General features: G+C 41.4%; 1 protein-coding gene across 1 annotated transcript in view; it reads left to right on the top strand.

The window, feature by feature from the left end:
• The window catches only part of LOC108696826 (electron transfer flavoprotein subunit beta), a 57,880-nt gene that overhangs the window by 3,437 nt on the left and 30,316 nt on the right, over positions 1 to 24,127 (top strand). The window contains exon 2 of the mRNA XM_018226484.1: positions 9,871 to 10,029. Coding sequence (XP_018081973.1) covers positions 9,871 to 10,029 — 159 coding nt within the window. The remainder of the gene's footprint in view (positions 1 to 9,870; positions 10,030 to 24,127) is intronic.

The raw sequence follows: 24,127 nt of genomic DNA, 5'->3' as shown, positions 1-24,127 counted from the left end.
CGGGTCAAATTCGCCCAAGCCTAGCCACGGACGAATGTTGGGCTTTGTATCAGGGAAAGCGGCAAAGTGCTGGGGAAATGAACACCCTTCCTAAAGTACACATGTTGGGTACAGGTTCCAAAAAATGGACCCGCGCAGGACTCATCAGGAACCGGTGAGCAAGGCTTTTGAAATGAGAGTAACAAACAGCCTGTCTGAAGCGAGGAGACACCGCCATAGGCCATACTCTTGCTCTGTGCCAGCAGTACCCAAGGCGCACTAGCGAGTCTGCCCCTATCCGCAGAGAGTTCACGCTGGAAGCGCCGCTGCACTTTAAAGATTGCACGGAAAGTGGGAGCTAAACGATCCAACTGAAAAAGACCGAATCCTAGATTCAGTGCATCCCTAATTTAAAATATAGAATTTCCATTGATTTCAACATAAGATATAACAAAGAACTTGCATATCTTCGTTGGGATCAAGATCAAGCTACTGTTTTATTATTACATTGAAAAGGGAAATCATTTTTAAGAATTTGGATTTGGAACATTTGGATAAAATGGAATCTATGGGAGACGGCCATTTCGTAATTCAGAGCTTTCTGGTTAACGGGTCCCATACCTGTTTATTGTGAGTTGGACACTAAGCAATTTACAGCAGCTCAGAGCATGTGTCTCAGTAGATCTACTGGGGAGTCTTCAGAGGTTCAAATGTTGCTGCTAAAGGGATGCACCGGGCTGGTACCGAGACCCAATACATGACGTGCAGTGTTTCTACCCTTCTGCATTGTTGAGGTTTAGTCCTCCTTTAACCATCAAGCATGTTTGAAAGCAATGAGTGAGCTTCAGTGGGGCAGGGACTGATGTGAATGAGAACACTCTCTATAAAGCAGTTGCTAGTATGTTGGCAGGCTGTATATAAAGGATAATGAAAAAATAAAGGGAAAGTAAAGGATATTTATAGTGGGTTATATTTTTTTGTATAAAACCTTCACTGTGGGCAAAATGATGTTGTAAAATCTCTTCAGAAGACGTATCACACAGCGATGAAATCATTCCTGCAGGAGCATAATCCAATGCAGAAATGGAAGTTCAATGCACTTCCCTCAATCAGCCAAATAAATGTAGATGGAGCCTTGTGATCTCTTTATTCTGAGATTTGTATTCTGAGCTCTCGCTGATGGTCTCGCTGCTTCTGGAGCCTAGAGCCTGTGCTTCTTTATTATCGTGTTGTACTTACCTGGAGCCTAGAGCCTTTGCTTCTTTATCGTGTTGTACTTACCTGTAGCAATACAGACGAGTTTGGTGAAAGAATACCAACAGGCGCAAAGCTGCTGCACAGGTGCCTTTATTCACACAGTTGTACTTACCTGTAGCCTAGAGCCAGTGCTTCTTTATTATCGTGTTGTACTTACCTGGAGCCTAGAGCCTGTGCTTCTTTATTATCGTGTTGTACTTACATGGAGCCCAAAGCCTGTGCTTCTTCATTATCGTGTTGTACTTACCTGGAGCCTACAGCCTGTGCTTCTTCATTATCATGTTGTACTTACCTCTAGCCTAGAGCCTGTGCTTCTTTATTATAGTGTTGTACTTACCTCTAGCCTAGAGCCTGTGCTTCTTTATTATAGTGTTGTACTTACCTCTAGCCTAGAGCCTGTGCTTATTATCGTGTTGTACTTACCTGGAGCCTACAGGCTGTGCTTCTTTATTATCATGTTGTACTTACCTGGAGCCCAGAGCCTGTGCTTCTTTATTATCATGTTGTACTTACCTGGAGCCTACAGCCTGTGCTTCTCCATTATTATGTTGTACTTACCTGGAGCCCAGAGCCTGTGCTTCTTTATTATCATGTTGTACTTACCTGGAGCCTAGAGCCTGTGCTTCTTTATTATCATGTTGTACTTACCTGGAGCCTAGAGCCTGTGCTTCTTTATTATCATTTTGTACTTACCTGGAGCCTAGAGCCTGTGCTTCTTTATTATCATGTTGTACTTACCTGGAGCCTACAGCCTGTGCTTTTATTATTATCATCCATGATTCGGACGCTGCTTGCACCCCCATGTCTGCTTCATTTGACGTTAGTCCCTCCCAAATTAGATCGTAATCCTCCCTCTACAGAGACATTTATATTCCATTTATAGCGCCCCATAAAAAGATCTCGGTGTTGGGAAAAAATAAACATAAAAGTGGAGGTAAAGTATTGCCCTGTTAGACAAAGGGAAATGAAAGAGAAATATGGGGCTATGGGAGTTATACGGTGCATAATCATAGGGGTACGGAGAAAAAGCATTATAATTATATGGACTGGGAAATAGAGAGACCAAAAAATTTCACTTTGTTTACAGTGAAGTGAGTTGAAAACTGTTCACTCCTGTGTGAGTTATCAGCCGAGCCACATTGTTCCTTGATGCCCTTAAAGCGGACCTGTCACCCCGAAAAAATTATTCAGAATCCTATTTAACCACGTTAATCAGGCAAAATAAACTTTAATTACTCTATATAAATTATTTGCATCTGGTTTCCTTTGCTCTGAGAATTCATAATTATAACAAGCAGCCAGGAGCCATTTTGTGGACACAGTTAAGACAAGCCTTGTATCATCTCAAAATCTTGTTTGTGACCAGAATGGGGGACCTGATGTCCATCCCCATGTACTGGCTACACAATTAAATGGTGAAGAGAGAGGGAATGTGGGGAGAGCAGTGACATCTAGTAAGTGCAGAATGGAAAGTGAAAGTAATTGCCTAAGGCATAGAGGAGGGACAGGCAATATATGATTGACAGCTGAGATTTTTTTAACGAGTTTACAACAGCTATGAATGCTTAAATAAAAAAAAAGAATTTGGATCGCATGTTCAATTTGAAAGAGACTTTTATTGTACAGATTTTATGTCTGGGTGACCCGTCCCCTTTAAAGGGACAGTATACGCCCCTTTTTCATGAGTGGAGCGAAGAGGGCTTTTTCCGAAATAAGAATTTATCCTATGGTTTTTGTAATTTCCGACATTAAACAGGAATATTGAGCCGGCTTTAGCACTTCCCATACCCAAAGGATCTGATAAAATGAATTACCAGTCCACTGAAAAGCCCCTGATAGTGAGCAATTCAAAGGCTGCTGCTTAGATGAGAGTGATTTGTTTAAAGGGGTGCTTCCCCTTTAAGTTAACTTTTAGTATGTCATAGAATGGCTAATTCTAAGCAACTTTTCAATTGGCCTTCATTTTTTATGTTTTTTTTTAATAAGGATGAACCGAATCCAGGATTCTGTTCGGGATTCGGCCTTTTTCAGCAGCAATTTCTCTGAAAAAAACTCGAATGTTAGGAAGGCTGCAAACAACTACAAATTGATCTTCCATAGGCTAAAACAGCAATTCGGCAGGTTTAAGGTTGCGAATAGTCTAATGTGAATTCTTAAAGGGCCAGTGTATGATAAATTTTGAATATCAAATTTGAATTTTTAAAAAATTATCAATTCCCTACCTGAATTTGACAGTTTTGGCCATAAAAAAAACTAGAAAATTCTAATTTTCTATTTGACCCTTGATAAATCTTTTTGTTATTGTTACTTTTTATTACTCATCTTTCTATTCAGGCCTCTCCTATTTATATTCCAGTCTCTTATTCAAATCAATGCATGGTTGCTAGGTTAATTTGTACTGTAGCAACCATATTGCTGAAATTGCAAGCTGGAGAGCTGCTGGATAAAAAGCTAAATAACTAGAAAACCACAAATAATAAAAAATGAAAACCAATTGCAAATTGTCTCAAAATATCACTCTTTGCATCATACTAAACGTTAACTTAAAGGGAACTCCACAAAAACATAACTTAAGCTTTTTGAAAAGTAACCATAATTTCAAACAACTTTGCAATGTACATCAATTAAAAAATATTCAGACTTTTCATGATTTTTAATAGTTTCTGACAGTTCCCTAAGCCTAGCCCCCTCCTCTACTGCTGATCTGTCTGACTACTTTGTTGAGCTGTCTGACTACTGTTTCTTTGTATCAACAGCCATCTGTCCTCAGTCTGCTTCCTCCAAACCCCACAATTCCCTGCACTTGTGATTTCAATAAGGAACAGAACATGTGCAATGCATTGTGGGTTATGTAGTCCCTGCATGCTGTCTGTAAGGTGTGGAGAAGTTGTTACAATTTGTAACATCAGTGTTTAGTCCCTCCTTCCCTGCCAGGATTTCAAATGATGCAGAAGAACTGATAAACAGCTGGATTTCAGCATAGAAAATGGCATTTATTCATAAGTTTTGAAGAAACAGGTAACTGTGATGGGTATATTAGGGGTTTATGTGTCTCTTTATCAAATTTTGGTTTGGAAGCCGGAGTTCCTCTTTAAAGGCGAACAACCCCTTTAATTATATCTTAGTTGAGATCAAGTGCACTGTTTTATTGTTACAGAGAAAAAGGAAATCATTTTTAAAAAATTTGAATTATTTGACTAAAATGGGGTCTATGGGAGATGGCCTCGTAATTTGGAGCTTTCTGGATAACGGGTTTCCGGATAACGGATCCCATACCGGTACCTTCATTCTGCACCAGGCAAACAAATGTGTCGGTGATACTTTTCACATGGTAGCGTTGGGGCAGTAAAGAATGGCAATTTACAAATGGAGATTATAGGATATAATCTGCCTCCTGGTGTCCTCTGACTTTAATCATTTTTTTTAAAGCATCTACATGCAGCTTCTTGTGGCTTTTAGGCTTATTAAAAGCACAGACTGAGCTGTGACAGAAGGGCAGATAAAGCTTTGCAAAGAGTGAGAAAACAAAACCACGGAACTTTTTACACATATATATTTACATTATCTGCAAGCTCTGTGCATGTCCATGTGCTGTAGCCATAGGACTGATATAGTTGCTGTGCATTGTGCTGCATGTATACAACCATCATCTGCTTAATCCTTCCCAGTGTCACAAGGGTTAATAGCTAATTTACTGCTAGGTCAGTCCCAGGGCTACAGCATCTCTCCACTTCATTTGATCCCTATACAGATGAAATCTCCCTGTACTGAGATAAATATACATGCCCCCAGGATAGCCATCAGAAATCGCAGGGCTCCATACGACAAAATTTCCTGGGCCCCTTGGGCTGCGCCCACCACAAGCCCCACCTACAGGTCCGCCCTCCCCACCCCACAGGTCCGCCCCCCACCACACAGTAAAAAACACAGAAAAAATATTGGTGGCTAGGGTTCCCACATGTTAATAAAAAATAAGATATTGGTGGTCAGGGCCCCCCATAAAAAACATTTGTTGCCAGGGCCCCCCCATTAAAAAATATTGGTGGCTAGGACCCCCCCCACATTATAAGAAAATTGGTGGCCAGGGCCCCTTAAACGTCCATGCCTCCTGAAGTCAGCAGCTCTCAGAAAGATGGGGGGCCTGGCTAATCAAGTAAGTGTGGCGTGGCCGGGGCCCCCCTTACCCTCGGGCCACCTACAACTCTCCCCCCTGCCCCCCCCTGGTGGCTGCCCTGCATGCCCCCCCCTTCCATCTTGTCTTTAGAATTGTTTCTAGGAAGATAGAGAACAGGGTAGGAAAAGGGGGTCCTTGTGATGGGAAAACATGTTTTTTTTTTTTTCCAAAACGCATCAGTTAATAGTGCTACTCCAGCAGAATTCTGCTCTGAAATCCATTTTTCAAAAGTGCAAACAGATTTTTTTTATATTCAATTTTGAAATCTGTCATAGGGCTAGACATATTGTCAGTTTCCCAGCTGCCCCCAATCATGTGACTTGTGCTCTGATAAATTTTTAGTCACTCTTTACTGCAAGTTGGAGTTATATCACCCCCTCCTTTCCCCCCCCCCAGCAGCCAAACAGAACAATGGGAAGGTAACCAGATAACGGCGCCTATAACACAAGATAACTGCCTGGTAGATCTAAGAACAGCACTCAATAGTAAAATCCAGGTCCCACTGAGACACATTGTTACACTGAGTAGGAGAGAGAGCCTGCCAGAAAGCAGTTCCATCCTAAAGTGCAGGCACAGGTCACATGACTGAGGGAAGCTGGGAAACTGACACTATGTCTAGCCCCATGTCAGATTTCAAAATTGAATATAAAAAAAATCTGTTTGCTCTTTTGAGAAATGGATTTCAGTGCAGAATTCTGGAGCAGCACTATTAACTGATGCGTTTTGAAAAAAACGTGTTTTCCCATGACAGTATCCCTTTAAAAATAGTTAATGGCTTGTAAGGTTTTTCTGAGAAGTAAGTACAGGTATGGGATATCCGGAAACCCATTATCCAGAAAGCTCCTCCCATAGACTTCATTTTAGCCTAATAATCCAATCTTTTTCTGTAATTTGGATCTTCATGCCTTTAGTCTACTAGAAAATCATGTAAACATTAAAAAACCCAATAGGCTGGTTTTGCTTCCAATACGGATTAATTATATCTTGGTTGTGATCAAGTTTAAGGTCTTATTTTATTATTACACAGAAAAAGGAAATCATTTTAATAATAATCTGGATTATTTGAATGATAGTCCAGGGAGACGGCCTTTCCGTAATTTGGAGCATTCTGGATAACAGGTTTCCGGATAATGGATCCTATACCTTTGTATTGCCAGCCCCTCATTCTCCTATGTCTATTTTCTGAGCTTTCCCTTTAATACAAAGATGTTTCTAAAAGGAACCTGTGGCCCTCCAGCTGTAGAACCCCAATTCCCAACATTTGGAGAGCTGTGACTTGTTTCTGAATGACCGATGCTGCTGCCGCCTACTGTCAAAGATTTACTTTTCCTTCCTTTTTTTTTTTTTTTTTGGAACTCTAATCGAATTATCTCCTATGTCTGCGCCGTGGCAGACAACCGTTGTATTAAGAATGAATGGCTTTTTAAATGAGAACCTGGGGTTAGGACATTGTTTTCATCTATTCTTAATAAACTGCTGCATGAAAAGCCATAAATTCATCATAAAGCAGAATTACCCAAACCCACACCATTTTTGTCTGTGCCCTGGGAAGGATGGGATGGGTGCATTTCAGGTTTTGCCCACTAAGGGGAGCGCTAACACCCAGTAATGTCTAAAGAATGAGATTTCAGTTTCTATGTTGTCATTGCACCCTAATTATTCCCCCATACAGATCCACATAGTGAGGGGACCCTAATTATTCCCCCATACAGATCCACATAGTGAGGGGACCCTAATTATTCCCCCATACAGATCCACATAGTGAGGGGACCCTAATTATTCCCCCATACAGATCCACATAGTGAGGGGACCCTAATTATTCCCCCATACAGATCCACATAGTGAGGGGACCCTAATTATTCCCCCATACAGATCCACATATTGAGGGGACCCTAATTATTCCGCCATACAGATCCACATAGTGAGGGGACCCTAATTATTCCCCCATACAGATCCACATAGTGAGGGGACCCTAATTATTCCGCCATACAGATCCACATAGTGAGGGGACCCTAATTATTCCCCCATACAGATCCATATAGTGAGGGGACCCTAATTATTCCGCCATACAGATCCATAGTGAAGTGGCGCAGCAGCTGCAGGGTAGGGACAAGCACCCTGGGAATAATGGCATCTGCATATGAGCATTGATTAAAGCTCACAGCCTGTGTGTGCCCTTGTTATGCTCTTCCATGCTCAGCTTGGAGTAAAGTTTAACCTCTGATAGGGAAGGGGGTTGGACAGTGACATATTAACTCACTACCAATGTGACCTTATTCCTGCCACTCTGATTTCAATTCTAATTAATGTTTAACTCTCTGACTTCCAGCCAACGTAGCCTGCGCCTTTTCTCCTTTTTTCAGCTTGAATGGCTGCCCTCATGGCTATACAGCAGCTTGTTTATATGAACTATAGTAGTACTTATCTGTTATCTACTGTGTATCCTGTGCTTGAATGGCTGCCCCCATGGCTACACAGCAGCTTGTTTATATAAACTATAGTAGTACTTATCTGTTATCTACTGTGTATCCTGTGCTTGAATGACTGCCCCCATGGCTACACAGCAGCTTGTTTATTTGAACTATAGTAGTACTTATCTGTTATCTACTGTGTACCCTGTGCTTGAATGGCTGCCCCCATGGCTACACAGCAGCTTGTTTATTTGAACTATAGTAGTACTTATCTGTTATCTACTGTGTATCCTGTGCTTGAATGACTGCCCCCATGACTACACAGCAGCTTGTTTATATAAACTATAGTAGTACTTATCTGTTATCTACTGTGTACCCTGTGCTTGAATGGCTGCCCCCATGTCTACACAGCAGCTTGTTTATTTGAACTATAGTAGTACTTATCTGTTATCTACTGTGTATCCTGTGCTTGAATGACTGCCCCCATGACTACACAGCAGCTTGTTTATATAAACTATAGTAGTACTTATCTGTTATCTACTGTGTATCCTGTGCTTGAATGGCTGCCCCCATGGCCACACAGCAGCTTGTTTATATAAACTATAGTAGTACTTATCTGTTACCTACTGTGTATCCTGTGCTTGAATGGCTGCCCCCATGGCTACACAGCAGCTTGTTTATATAAACTATAGTAGTACTTATCTGTTATCTACTGTGTATCCTGTGCTTGAATGGCTGCCCCCATGGCTACACAGCAGCTTGTTTATATAAACTATAGTAGTACTTATCTGTTATCTACTGTGTATCCTGTGATTGAATGGCTGCCCCCATGGCTACACAGCAGCTTGTTTATATAAACTATAGTAGTACTTATTTGTTATCTACTGTGTATCCTGTGCTTGAATGGCTGCCCCCATGGCTACAAAGCAGCTTGTTTATATAAACTATAGTAGTACTTTTTCTGTTATCTACTGTGTATCCTGTGCTTGAATGGCTGCCCCCGTGTAGGAACTATGTGCACAGAAAAAATGGCCTTAAAGGGATTCTGTCATTGGAAACCATGTGTTTTTCAAACCATTGAATAGTGCTGCTACAGCAGAATTCTGCGCTGAAATCTGTTTCAGGTTATTTTTATATTTAATTTTGAAATCTGACATGGGGCTAGACATGCTGTCGGTTTCCCAGGTGCCCTCAGTCATGTGGCTTGTGCTCTGATAAACTTCAATAACCCTTTACTGCTGCGCTGCAGGTGGGAGTGATTTCACCCCCCCCTTCCCCCCAGCAGCCCAACTGCAGAACATTGAGAAAGTAACCAGATAACGGCTCCCTGACACAAAATAACCACTCCCTATTAGATATAGGAACAGTAAAAATCCGAGTCCCACTGTGACTCATTCAGTTAGCTTGTCTGAAAGCAGTTCTATCCTGAAGTGCTTGCTCTTTCTGAAAGTACATGACCAGGCAAAATGACCTGAGATGCACCTACACACCAATATTACAATTTAAAAATATGTACTTGTTGGTGCAGGAATAAAAATTTTTATGGTATACTGAACGATTTGTAGTGTAAACAGTGTAATTTAGATATAAAAGCTACTCGATAAAAACCATGACTGTATCCCTTTAAATTTATGTGCTTACATTTAAGGCTGGACTCCACAAGCGTTTTCGGTCGGATCGACACCCGGCGACAAGTCGGATGGAGTCGCACGCGTGAAGATATAATTAGACTGAATGAAAAGTGGGAGGTAACAACTACATTACATGCGACAGTGTCGGACGTGGACGCAGAAAGCGGTGTCTTCATCCGACAGTCGGACCATGTAGTGGTTAACTCGACTTGTCGCTTGCTTTTTGTCTGAGGGCGTCAATTCGACCAGAAACTCTCGTGGAATCCAGCCCTTACAGTACTTCCGATTAGCGCCTGACACCAGCATCAGGACATACAGCGGTACTGCGCTTACATAGGGAATGCGGCAGCCGCAGCCGCAGCAGTTCTGTTCCCATGTGTTACTGTGATATTTATGTCTCTTGTCTTCTCTCTCCCAGGTGCGGGTGAAGCCCGATAAGACGGGGGTGGTTACAGATGGGGTGAAGCACTCTATGAATCCCTTCTGTGAGATTGCAGTGGAAGAAGCAGTGAGGCTGAAGGAGAAGAAGATTGTCAGTGAAGTCATCGTTGTAAGCTGCGGCCCACAGCAATGCCAGGTACGACTCCCACTCACTGCTGATAATCACAGGATTCCAGTAACGCTCATGTGAAGTGTTCCTAGAAATGTCTGGTGCAAATCTTTTATCCACCCGGAAATGCGAAAGTAACTCTCCCTTGCCTACATGTTTGTGATTAGCGAATATCTTTCACCAGCCATTGATTTGCTCTGAAATTGTTTTTGCAAAACTGCGGCAAAAATCGCCAAGACAAAATTGACTAATATATTTGAACAAAAAAAGTCGCCACAAGAAAAAACGCCCATTGACTTTAAGGGTAGTGGCACCCAGGGAGATCAGTCGCCCAATGACAAATCTTCTCTACTGCGGGTGACTAATTTCGCCGAATTGCCTTCTCGCCGGCAATAATACGAATTGCTGGCGGGATGGCACATGAATCATTTTCGAATTTTCCCAGACGATTTTTCACTGGACGATTAATCTCCCCATCTGCCACCACCCTAATTAATGCATTTGGACAAAAAAAGTTGCCACAAGAAAAACCTCCCATTGATGTTAATGCATTTGGAGTGAGAAATCTTATCGTGCGTGGTAAAAATTTAAGCGCGTAATGAAAAAAAATAACTGGATATCAATGCATTTCGCAATTTTTTTGCCGCTTCACAAATTTTATTTCATTTTTGAGAATTTTTTGGTGAAGCAAAATGGGACAGATTCGCTTATCACTATTTAAACATTAAATAAACCCCATCTAAAAAAAACGAATTCTCTGTAAGGCTACAAGTTTATTATTGTTACTTTTTATTACTCATCTTTCTATTCAGACCTCTCCTGTTCATATCCCAGTCTCTTATTCAAATGAGTGCATGGTTGCTAGGGGAATTTGAACCATAGCAACCAGATTGCTGAAATTGCAAACTGGAGAGCTGCTGAATGAAACGCTAAATAAAAAAACACAAATAATGAAAAATGAAAACCAATTGCAAATTGTCTCAGAATATCAGACTACATCGTACTTACCTTTAAACCCCCCTTTAATAAAAAAACACTTTTTTTTTATATTTTTTTCCTTTGCTTTACGGACTCCGTATCAATATCATAATCGCTCTGAAGTCTGTAATGAAATTAAAGGAGGTCGTTTTGTGTTGATTCTACACTTTTAGAGCTAACGGAATCCGCGGGTCACTCCTTAACTGCCCACTACCCATTTCGAGGTGGGTTCAGAGCAGGATTAATGGCCTGAAATTAATGAAAATAATTATTATGCTGACAATCCACCGCGTAATCCATATTAAATTACAGGGGGCCTGTTATTATTGAACTCATTTGCTTTGCCGTGTAACATTGTTTTCAGCGCATCTCTGGTTCCCCAAAGGACAGAGACCTGGTACCAGGCACCAGAGCGCTAATTAGCCTAATTATAGTTCCAGATAAGTGTAAGCAATTTACAAATTATAAAGCAAACCTGCACTTGTTTCCCTCCACTCAATCACTGAAATTGCCGGTTTTTTTTATTTTTTTTGTATTCCGCCTTGGATAAATAAGCGACTTATTTATCATATTATTTCCAGCTCGTAATTCTCTCTTTCATACGGTACGTGCCGGAGAAATGTATCAGAAGGAAGTCTATTTAAATAGCAGGAGTCGCTGCTGCTGTGGGTTGGCTGAATAATGGCAATACATTTAGCATCATTACTCTGAATGGGCAGATATGAATGTCCCTCATCCTAACGGCATATTTCATTTCTGCAGTCTGATCTGATTACAGGCCGCGTTTGTTACGGGGCCCGATTGGATATCCGAAGTTATTGTCCAGTCCTGAATTAAATTCATAGGTAAATGTCATTATCATTGAGAGTAATTGGCTTATAAAAAGAAGGCCTGCTTTGTATCGCCTTCATATTTGTGTGCGTTTCATCCGCTCGCTATGTCTTCGCAGCCGCGCAGCCCGATACCAATCTATAGGAAATATTTTGGCAGCATTAAGCAGAAGCCATCTTTTGTTTTGTCTCTACATTGTGCTTCCCTGACGTTCAAAGAGTCTCTGCCTCCTTTTCTCACTTAACCTTTCTAATTGCTGAGCAGAGCGGCAGTGATGGGCGAATTTGTAGCGAAATGACGAAAAATTCGGCGAAACGTGAATTTTGACCCTGGCGTCCGTTCTCGGGCATCAAAATTTACTCCAGCGACATTTCCAACTAGAGATGCAACAAATCCACTATTTTGGATTCGGCCGAACCCCGAGTACCGTACCGTACCAAATCCGAATCCTAATTTGCATATGCAAATTATGGATGCACCGAATCCAGGATTCGGTTCGGGATTCGGCCTTTTTCAGCAGGATTCGGATTCAGCCGAATCCTTCTGCTTGGCCGAACCGAATCCTAATTTCCATATGCAAATTAGGGTCAGGGAGGGAAATCAGTGACTTTTTGTCACAAAACAAGGAAGTAAAAAATGTTTACCCCTTCCCACCCCTAATTTGCATATGCAAATTAGGATTCGGTATTCGGCCGAATCTTTAGCGAAGGAATCGGCGGTTCGGCCGAATCCAAAATAGTGGATTCAGTGCATCCCTAATGCAAATTAGGGGTGGGAATGGGAAAACATTTGCTTCCTTGTTTTGGGACAAAAAGTTGCACGGTTTCCTTCCCCACCACTAATTTGCATATGCATCCTGCTGAAAAAGGCTTAATCCCGAACCGAATTCGGTGCATCCCTAATTCTAACACCGGCGACATTTTGATGCGCATTAAAGTCAATGTGGGTGCGTTTAATTGTCGACAGCGTCGCAAATGTCGCTGGCGTCTAAATTTTCACGGTCAATTTGCAAATGTATTCGCCTGCGGAGAAAGGAGGAAATTCGCCTAAAATTCCCGCCTGGCGAATAAATTCGGCCATCACTACACTTGGTGGTCTGAAAATGACCAGCAGGTGGCGCTTTTGTAACAAAATTCATTCATATTAACAGTACATGTATCTTTTAATATCTTAGAATAAAAACAAAAAGAAATAATGAATGTACGTTCAAAATCACTTAGAATAGCACTCATTCATTTTACATTCACTTATTTTAAAGGTTTACTTATCCTTTAAACTACATAAATTTGGTATTGGCGCGTTCAGGAGACATGGAACTTTCCGCATCTGCGGTGTTCTCGTGTGTAAAATAAATCACGTTTATGATACAGTATACGTGCTTGTATAATGGGAAACAGGATTTTTTTAAAGAAAAATAGACACTTTGAAGGTTAAATCTTTTTACAGAAGTGGAATTACAGCACGATATAGCATATTTTGTCCTGAAAACAACAATATATTGTTTTTCTGGATAAACTAAAAGACCCTCCTGGGAAAGGCCCCTAAACCACAAAGCACAACATGTTCAAAAATGGTCTAAGAATAAAATTCCCAAATCGGTTGAAAAGGTTTGTTGGGGGTCACTGACCCCCATCAAAAAAGCAAATGCTCTTACAGCTGTAGGAAGATGTTCAGTCCATTCACTGCCAACACTAAGGGGCAGATTCACTAAGGGTCGAATTTCGAAGTTAAAAATACTTCGAAATTCGACCCTCGAATTGAAATCCTTCGACTTCGAATATCGAAGTCGAAGGATTTAGCGCTAATCCTTCGTTCGATCGATCGAAGGATTTTTCGTTCGATCGAACGATTAAATCCTTCGAATCGAACGATTCGAAGGATTTTAATCCAACGATCGAAGGAAAATCCTTCGATCAAAAAAAGGTTAGCAAACCTATGGGGACCTTCCCCATAGGCTAACATTGACTTCGGTAGGTTTTACCTGCCGAAGTAGGGGGTCGAAGTTTTTTTTAAAGGGCAAGTACTTCGACTATCGAATGGTCGAATAGTCGAACGATTTTTCGTTCGATTCGTTCGATTTCGTTCGAATTCGAACGAATTTAACCAATTCGATGGTCGAAGTACCAAAAAAATACTTCGAAATTCGAAGTATTTTTCATTCGAATCCTTCACTCGAGCTTAGTGAATCTGCCCCTAACTGTCATGTATTGTGGGTAAATAGAAAGGATCTTATCTAGTGAATCCTATAATGCTGTCACTTCTGGACCAACTCCCAGCCCCCAATGGCAGTGTTCATGTCTAAAAAAAAAAAAAAATAATAAATTTGCAGGGAGGTTACTTTGCTTTTAAAAGTTACATGACAGTTGCCAGACAGACGGCCTTTCAGATGTGCTCCAAGCAACTGTATTCATTGTGTGTTCTCCTATCAGTGGGAGTCTGCAAGCTTTGCGCCACGCTTCTCTCTTGTTTACGAGGTGACAGTTGGAGTTGTAATTGACTCGCATACACCCTGTAACACCCACTGCGACTGCCAATGCATTAACAGCACCTTATGGGCAGCCGTAATGGTTTCCTCCACTGGTGCTGTCAGACTCAATCAGTTTCACTGCAGAGGGCATGATGTTGTGGGGGGAACCTGTGGGGGGGACGTCTCATTACAGTGCTTAACCTTTCCCAGATGTGACCTTGTCATCTAAGGACTGCAGTGTTCTGATATACCAAAGCTTCAGCATACACAACACATAGCACTGCTTTTTGCTTTAGGTTAATTTCTAAATATTGAAAAATCTAACATCTCTGTGGCTGTAGGTATAGTATAGTCTCTGAGAAAGGAACTAATGGGATAGCAGGTATAGTAGTGAGAGATGGTACCTATAGTAACAGTGGATAATAGTCTCTGGGAAGGGAATGTGACTGTGGGATAGCAGGTATAGTAGGGAGAGATGGTGTCTATAGTAACAGTGGATAATAGTCTCTGGGAAGGGAGTGTGACTGTGGTATAGCAGGTATAGTAGGGAGAGATGGTGCCTATAGTAACAGTGGATAATAGTCTCTGGGAAGGGAGTGTGACTGTGGTATAGCAGGTATAGTAGGGAGAGTTGGTGCCTATAGTAACAGTGGATAATAGTCTCTGGGAAGGGAGTGTGACTGTGGGATAGCAGGTATAGTAGGGAGAGATGGTGCCTATAGTAACAGTGGGATAATAGTCTCTGGGAAGGGAGTGTGACTGTGGGATAGCAGGTATAGTAGGGAGAGATGGTGTCTATAGTAAGAGTGGATAATAGTCTCTGGGAAGGGAGTGTGACTGTGGGATAGCAGGTATAGTAGGGAGAGATGGTGTCTATAGTAACAGCGAATAATAGTCTCTGGGAAGGGAGTGTGCCTGTGGGATAGCAGGTATAGTAGGGAGAGATGGTGCCTTTAGTAACAGTGGGATAATAGTCTCTGGGAAGGGAGTGTGACTGTGGGATAGCAGGTATAGTAGGGAGAGATGGTGTCTATAGTAAGAGTGGATAATAGTCTCTGGGAAGGGAGTGTGACTGTGGGATAGCAGGTATAGTAGGGAGAGATGGTGTCTATAGTAACAGCGAATAATAGTCTCTGGGAAGGGAGTGTGCCTGTGGGATAGCAGGTATAGTAGGGAGAGATGGTGCCTTTAGTAACAGTGGATAATAGTCTCTGGGAAGGGAGTGTAACTGTGGGATAGCAGGTATAGTAGGGAGAGATGGTGCCAGATAGAGCTGTACAATCCTGGCTTAAACAATAAACTTATAAAATACATTTTGTGACATCCCCACATTTATATATAAAAGTTCCTATACAATAAATGATGGATTTTGTTTTGTGCTTCTTTTTCTTCTTGCAGTGGTTTATATAGTGGTTGCTTGAAAGGCAGCTAAATACTATAAAATAACTATATCGATGCTATAAAGTTTGTGCTGTGCAGCAGTTATTATTTTACAAGCACCTTTTTTTTTTTTTTTTTTGGTCTGAGAAGTTGACATACAATTCTATTTACTTGCAGTGCAAAGTGATGACCAGCGGGTGGAGCTTCTACTCTGCTGAATAGCTCTGACTGTCTGTAGCTTAGGCATTCTGCTCAGTCTACATTCTCTGTACCCAGTAAAAAATGAAATAAAAATGTAAAAAATATTTGTTTAGGTATGGGGCCTGTTAGCTAGAATGCTCGGGACTTGGGGTTTTCCGGATAACGGATCTTTCTGTAATTTGGATCTTCATACCTTAAATTGATACTGACACTAAAAAATATATTTTCAAAATGTTAATCTACATTAAGGGGCAGATTTACTAATGGCAAGTGAATTTACGAAGTCCCAAAAGTTCGAATTTCAAAGTAATTCTTTGGATACTACGCCTTTGAATTTACTTCGACTTCAATTCGAATTAAAAATCGTTTGAATATTCGATAGTCTAAGTACTGTCTCTTTAAAAATCCTTCGAATTTCAATACTTCGCCAAATTAAAGCTACTGAATTGCTATATGGCCTATGGGGACCTTCCAGTGCATTTTTTTAAAGTTTTTGGCATCGAATAAAAATCCTTCGTTCGATCGCTAAAAATCGTTCGATTCGAAGGATTTTATTCGAGCGGTCGAATGCTATTTTAGCGCTAAATCCTTCTAATTCGATATTGAATTCAAAGGATTTCAATTCGATGGTCGAATTTCGAGGGTTAAAACCCCTCGAAATTTGACCCTTGATAAATCTGCCCCTAAAAGTTACCTATAGGTCATACCGATCATTTTTAGAGTTTCTACTGCTAACAGACTCCTGCTGCAGAAATATGGCGGCCCCCTCATAGGGAAACGTGGGGGTAAGAAAGGTAATGTAAAAGCATCAGGCAAATACTTTTATGGCAAAATTATAAAAAGCATTCAAAGGCAATGTTATTATAGATATAAAAAAAATATTTTCTTGTGTCAGTATCTCTTTAAGTCTACTAGAAAATCATGTAAACATTAAATAAAGCCAATAGGCTGGTTTTGCTTCCAATAAGGATTAATTATATCTTAGTTGAGATCAAGTACAAGTCCCTATTTCTTTATTACAGAGAGAGAAGAAATAAAAAATGTTTGGATAAAATGGTAGTCTATGGGAGGTGGGCTTTCGGTAATTCAGAGCTTTTTGGATAACGGGTTTCCGGATAATGCATCCCATACCTTTATTTGAATAGTTTAACTCTAAATGTATTGTTTTTTAAAGGGGTTGCTCATATTTAAATTAACTTTTAGTATGATTTAGATAGTGGTACTTTATTTGCAATTGGTTTCAATTTTTTTTATTTAAATTTTTTAGTTATTGAGCTAATTATTCAGCAGCTCCCCAGTTTGCAATGTCAGCATTTTGGTTGCTAGGGTACAAATTACTCTAGCAACCATGCATTGATTTGTATAAGAGACTGGAATATGAATAGGTGAGGCCTGAATAGAAAGATGAGGAATAAAAAGCAGCAATAACAATAAATTTGTAGCCTTACAGAGCATTTGTTTTTAAGATGGGGTCAGTGACCCCAATTTGAAAGCTGGAAAAAGTCAGAAGCAGAAGGCAAATCATTTAAAAACTACAAAAAAGAAATAATGAAGACCAATTGAAAAGTTGCTTTGAATTGGCTATTCTATAACATACTAAAAGTTAACTTAAAGATGAACTTTAAAGCCAAAGGAGCCGACTGATGCTGTTTTTGATAAACCTGCCACTAGGGGGCACTCTCTCTCTCTTGGAGGAGTTTTCCTGTTCTGGGTTGCCCTTTATAATCAAGGTTCCCTTCGAAAAATATTGAGGACTTGCCGGATTATTGTGGCCCCCGAACTGGGGAATAGAAAAACTACTAAAATCCGAGCTCCCACTATCTCCCCACGGGATCCCTCTCTTGTTTTCTGTGGGACCCATACCCAAAACTGGCCGTGAGAATAAACGAATACGTTTTACAGAAGTGGAGCAATTGACCGCTCCACACCCTCTTCTGCAACATACAGGGGCCACCATGGGCCCTCGAGATCCATTATTCCGAATGTGACTGCTGCTGGCGTTGATAGAAATGGAATTGTTAGTTTGAGCGTACAATTGCCTATCAGCGGGCAGCACGAACATTTGCGCGTGATAAATTAATCTTATTAATGGCTACATGAAGGGGCAGGGCCTCTTAAAGGTACGGCTGACAGTGACAGATGGGTTTTGGCGCTCGTAATACACCAGGACCGAGTTTATTAACGTCCAAACCCTTCAGGTAACTCTTAGATTTATGCATGCAAAGCTGGAGGCAGGATTTTAATGTTGCATTTGTGATTCCTATCCCAAATTGCACGTCAACGAGAAATCACATTTATTTTAGCCATGTCCCCTCAATCGTCGTCCTGCGGAATTTTTTTGTTCACGTTGAAAAGGGGTATTGGGTGCTCAGCCACCAGCGTTCTCACTGTAGTCAGACTTGCAAAAAAAAAAAATCGAAAGGCGGCACTCCGGTTAAAAAGAAAAGGGTGGTTAATCGCAACAGGTCACAGACCACCATCACCTGACGCATTTCGGGAGCAACTCCCTTAATCATAGGTTTCATATATACACACCCATTATCCAGAAATCTCCGAATTACGGAAAGGCCGTCTCCCGTAGACTCCATTTGATTCAAATAATCCAAATTTTAAAAAATTTCCTTTTTCTCTGTAATAATAAAACAGTAGCTTGTACGTGATCCCAACTAAAATAGAATTAATCCTTATTGGAGGCAGAACCAGCCTATTGGTTTTATTTAATGTTTACATGATTTTCTAACAGAATTTAAAGGGATACTGTCATGGGGAAAAAAACATTTTCATAATCGGTTAATAGTGCTGCTCCAGCAGAATTCTGCACTGAAATCCATTTCTCAAAAGAGCAAACAGATTTTTTTATATTCTATTTTGAAATCTGACATGGGGCTAGACATATTGTCAATTTCCCAGCTGCCCCAAGTCTTGTGACTTGTGCTCTGATAAACGTCAATCACTCTTTACTGCTGTAGTGCAAGTCGGAGTGATATCACCCCCCTCCCTTCCCCCCCCAGCAGCCAAACAACAGAACAATGGGAAGGTAACCAGATAGCAGCTCCCTAACACAAGATAACAACTGCCTGGTAGATCTAAGAACAACACTCAATAGTAAAAACCCATGTCCCACTGAGACACATTCAGTTACATTGAGAAGGAAAAACAGCAGCCTGCCAGAAAGCATTTCTCTCCTAAAGTGCAGGCACAAGTCACATGGCCAGGGCAAAAAAATAAAATCCCATTTTTTTTAATCAAAAAACCTATCTCCAATATAATTTAATTAATAAATGTGTAACGTTTTCATAAGAAACCTGACTGCATGCAGTGAAATTCATCCTTCATTTACTGCTGTGGATAGGAATTGTCAGTCCCTAACTGCTCTGCAGGGAAACAATCATACTTATGATGAGCCTATGCAGAACTCAAGCAGCTTTGTTTGTTTCCCTATAGAGCAGTCGACTGTAGAGATTTGCATTTGATTTTATTTTTGCCTTTAAATCCCCTTTACCGTTTCCAACTCCAGCTGCAGGGACAAAGATCATGGAGCCAGATTTAAACAAATACACTGGGATTCTATTTGGAGGATTGTTTTGCTGCAGCCACTGGTTATGTAGAGTTGGAGAAAGTTTGTATTAAACAATACAAAAACTATAATGCCCACATTAGATTACATGACACACAATTTATGGCGATCCCTAAGCAGCCCAGACCACACTGAGCATGTGTGCAGTCTTGGTCTTGCAAAGATGTTTAACAAAGTTACAAGATGGCGACTCCCTGTGGCCAACTTTGAAAGCATAAATCATTTGTTTGATTAGGCTTGTGGTGCAGTAAGTTCATGTTTAGTAAACAAAATACAGCATTTCTAGCCTAATTCTATTTTAGACTTTACTTCCCCTTTAAAGTATGAAATCACGTAAAGATCTGTTATCCAGAAAACCCCAGGCCCTGATCATTGTGGATAATATGTATGTGCGTTGCCTTTGTGTCCCTTGCCTAGCTCTCTGTAAGTGCCAGTTGGTTTTGTGCTCGGCATTAGAGGGTGATGGCATACAGCAGGCAGCAAGACCGTGCCATATACTCTTTAATTGAAACTTTAATTGCCCTCTCATTGCAGAGACCAAACAGTGACAGCATGAGGGGTGAGAGGCTCAGTTTTACATTCCTTCTGCTGATAACTGTAATTGAGCTGCTTTCATTTCACCTACAAATCCTATCCTCAGAGTACATTGCCCTGAAAATAAAAAAATGTAAAAAAAAAAAAAAAGTGAGCCTGGCCTTCCAGCCATGCAGGGATCGGCAGCATAAGCTAATTTAATCGTACTTCCCCGGTAATGTTCTTTTAAACATGCTCCGGGGCCTGTTTCACTACCTACGGTTGGAAAATGAACCCAGCTGTCACTTTGCCAGAGAAATACTCTGTCCCAGGCGCCCAAGTTAAAGGAGCGGGAGAGACCAAGGGGCAGAGGGAGGGGGGGGAGGACTGTCACTTCCAGTTAAGGGGAGAAGACATTACAGTCTCCCCGGTGCACACATGGGGCAGTAATTGGCATTATTGATGGTTTGGTCTCGCAGACCAGCACGTCCCGGGGCTGAAAGCACTCACTGCTGGAAATGAAACACACAGGCACTAGATGCATTACTCGTAAAGATACGGCATATTTATCACACGACTCCCAATATGAGCCGATAATATCCATGTAACAAAATCTATGCACATCACAGAACAGTCCCTGTCTAGACAGTCGCAGGGGTGTGTGCTCTCTATAGCCCCATCACAGTCCACAGTGTGATATTATTGGATAATGTAAGATGTATTGCAGTTGAGCTTGAAAGAAGACTGGGGTCTTATCAGGTTTAATCTTTCCTTCGATTATTTCCTACACCGCTTATAGCAGGGGTCCCCAACCTTTTTTGGCCTGGGGACCAAAAAAGAGCAAATTTTTTCCCAAGGGAGGGGGTCGGGGAGGTTGTCGGAGGGGGGTCGTCCTCAAATTCGTCGCACCACGTTCATTGTTCGCCGGCCCAGTTCAGGACTGTCCGCGGCCAGGTGTTTGTGGATCCCTGGCTTATAGGTCCCTGGTAAACTCATGAATAGTGATGGGTTGAATCTGTGCAGTTTGGCTTCAATGGGAATAATTCACGAAACATATTGAAGTAAATTTTTGGGTTTTGGAACTAACCCGGTGCATAAGGGGGATATTGAGGAGGAACAACTCAAACTTAGACCTTGCCTCAAGAAAAGTCTTGGTTATTGGTTTGCAAGAAGGTTTCTAAACTGATACTATGCCAGGATATTGTGGCTGCCACAGTAATGCAGATACCGTAACTCAATACCGATAACTCAGTAGCGATATCTGTACCAAATCTTTGCATCATACAGAAGACAGGGAAGTGTATACTGATCCATGTCTCTGTCTTCCTACAGTTATATATGGGGCCTGCAAACAGCATGTAGAAGGTAGACCTGTTTGTGTCAGTCCTGAGCCCTGTGTCCTTCCACAGTGATACACAAAGGCCAAATAAATTTGATATTTTTTTCTTACAAGTTTCTGGCAGTAATTCCAAAGAGACAAATGGGCCTGTAAAGCATGTACAAGATATATAGGACAGTGCAAGATCTTAGTCTTGTATACAAATAGAAACATGGGCCTACACAAATAGAAACATGGGCCTACACAACTAGAAACATGGGCCTACACAACTAGAAACATGGGCCTACACAACTAGAAACAATCAATAGGTTAGGATAAGACTTTAGTTGTCCATCCTCCCACGGTGACACATGGGCCTGTACAGACAAGATGCAGAAGATAGGAAGATTATTGCAAGACCTTAAGGACAGACCAAGTCAGCAGCTTATCGGCCCATGTGAAGAGCCTCCCGACGGGCTTTCCCGATCGATATTTGGGCGAAAGTCGGCCAGATGGCGATCCGGGAGGTTAGAAAATACCGTCGGATTGCATCTACATCTTTTCGTTGATTCGGTCCCACGATCCGACCGCCTGTTTGGCCTCCACTTCAGTGTGGGCATATCGGTGAGAGATCCACTCGTTTGGCAACGTCGCCAAACGAGCGGATCTACACTTCTATGGCCACCTTTAGTCCTATATCTTTACAGTATCACATGGGCCTCCAAGGATAAGAAATGGAAGATATGTAGATTAGGGCTGTTATGTATCCACTTACAGTGACACATAGGCCTATACAGACAAGATGTACACGACAGACCGGTTAGACCAGTATTTATCTCATTATCCTCCAACTATGAGAACATTTAGACTGGTTAGATCAAGAGCTTTGCTCTTATTGAAGAAGATTAGAGAAAGATCTTTGATTTTTAACCTCTTACAGTGACCCATGGGCCTATACAGACAAAATGTAGAAGTCAGGTTAGTCTAATCCTTATCTGTCTATTCTCCAACTATGACAACGTGAAGACTGGTTAGATCAAGAACTTTGTCCTTCATGCTCTTATTAAAGAAGATTAAGACAAGATCTTTGACTTGTATCCTCTTACAGTGACCCATGTGCCAAAACAGGCAAGATGTAGAAGACAGACAGGTTAGTCCAGTCCTTATCTCTGTATTCTCCAACCATGACAGCATTTAGACTGGTTAGATCAAGAATTTTGTCCTTCATGCTCTTATTTAAAAAGATTAGGACAAGGCTTTGATTTGTATCCTATAAGGCTAAGGCCACACTAGGCGATAGCGCAGCGATTTGACTCGCGGCGACTTTTAAGCCGCAATCGCTGGGGAAACTTTTGCGCTGGCGTCTATGGGGAATCGCGAAAAATCGCCAGAGTAAAAACACACGCGGCGATCTAGCGAGGCAATTTCGAGCGACAGTAGAGAAAAGATCGCCGCGTGTGTTTTTACGCTGGCGATTTTTCGCGATTCCCCATAGACGCCAGCGCAAAAGTTTCCCCAGCGATTGCGGCTTAAAAGTCGCCGCGAGTCAAATCGCGGCGCTATCGCCTAGTGTGGCCTTAGCCTTACAGTGACACATGGGTGTATACAGATAAGATGTAGAAGACAAACTGGCTAGTCCAGTCCAGTCCTTATCGTTGTATTCTCCAGCATTTAGACTAGTTAGATCAAGGACTTTGTCCTTCATGCTCTTATTGAAGAAGATTAAGACAAGATCTTTGACTTGTATCCTCTTACAGTGACACATGGGCGTATACAGACAAGATGTAGAAGACAAACCAGTTAGAGTTTTTATCTCTCTATTCTTCAACTATGAGAACATGTAGACCAATGATCCCCAGCCAGTAGCTCGTGATCAACATGTGGCTCTCCAACCCCTTGTTGCTTCCAGTGGCCTCAAAGCAGATGCTTATTTTTGAATTCCAGGCAAGTTTTGGTTGTATAAAAAACCAGGTGTACTGCCAAACAGAGACTCGATGTAGCTTGATAACTACTAAATGGCCAATTACAGCTCTTATGTGGCACCCCATGGACATTTTCCATGCTGGTGTTGCTACCCAACTCCTTTTACTTATGAATGTTGCTCATGGATTCAAAAGGTTCCCTGATGTACACAATAGGCAAGTTAGATCAAGAACTTTTTCCTTCATGCTCAAAATTTAACACATGAGCCCACACAAAAAAGATAAAGGAGGTTAGTGCAAGACCTTTGTCCTGTATCCTCAAATATGGGCCTATACAGACAAGATGTGTAAGTTAGGTAGGATACATGTTTCTCTATTGTCGTGCAATGACACACAGTCTGATTATGTACAGACCCCATAGTAACCTTCAGCACAGACACACGAGGGCACCGGGATATATGTTTGGCATTCTCGCTTGAAACCGCTACTTGCATAGGAAATTTTCCTTTGATTCTTTTGATTCTCAGGGGTAGGTTTCATCCCACGACTGTTCCCATGGCTGAGCATTAACATTGAATCCCGAAGAGAAGCCGTTGTACCAGAAAAAATTAGCTCAGTCCGAAACTGTATCTTTATTTCCTAGCCGGTAATAACTCATTCATAGGAGACAATATGGGTCAGTGTTTCAGCAGAGTTCAAACATGTTACTGGATTTTCATACATATTTAATGGAACAGCACACTGTAAAAATGAAGCCAGATTATTCTCTTGCATTAAGATTTCAAAGCGTCTGCGTTTGATGCTTGTCAATTTGAAAAACATTAGGTCTCCCTTACGTTTAAATAACCGCTGATCTTGCAAACATTTTTTTGCTTATTGTTGGACTTTCCAAACTTTGTAGCATCATACAGGGACCACATCTGTGAGCACTGAAGCTG

This window comes from Xenopus laevis, chromosome 7L (assembly GCF_017654675.1).
Source record: "Xenopus laevis strain J_2021 chromosome 7L, Xenopus_laevis_v10.1, whole genome shotgun sequence".
Taxonomy (NCBI): Eukaryota; Metazoa; Chordata; class Amphibia; order Anura; family Pipidae; genus Xenopus; species Xenopus laevis.
The sequence above is the reverse complement of the archived record's forward strand: the minus strand, read 5'-3'. Positions and strand labels throughout refer to the sequence as shown.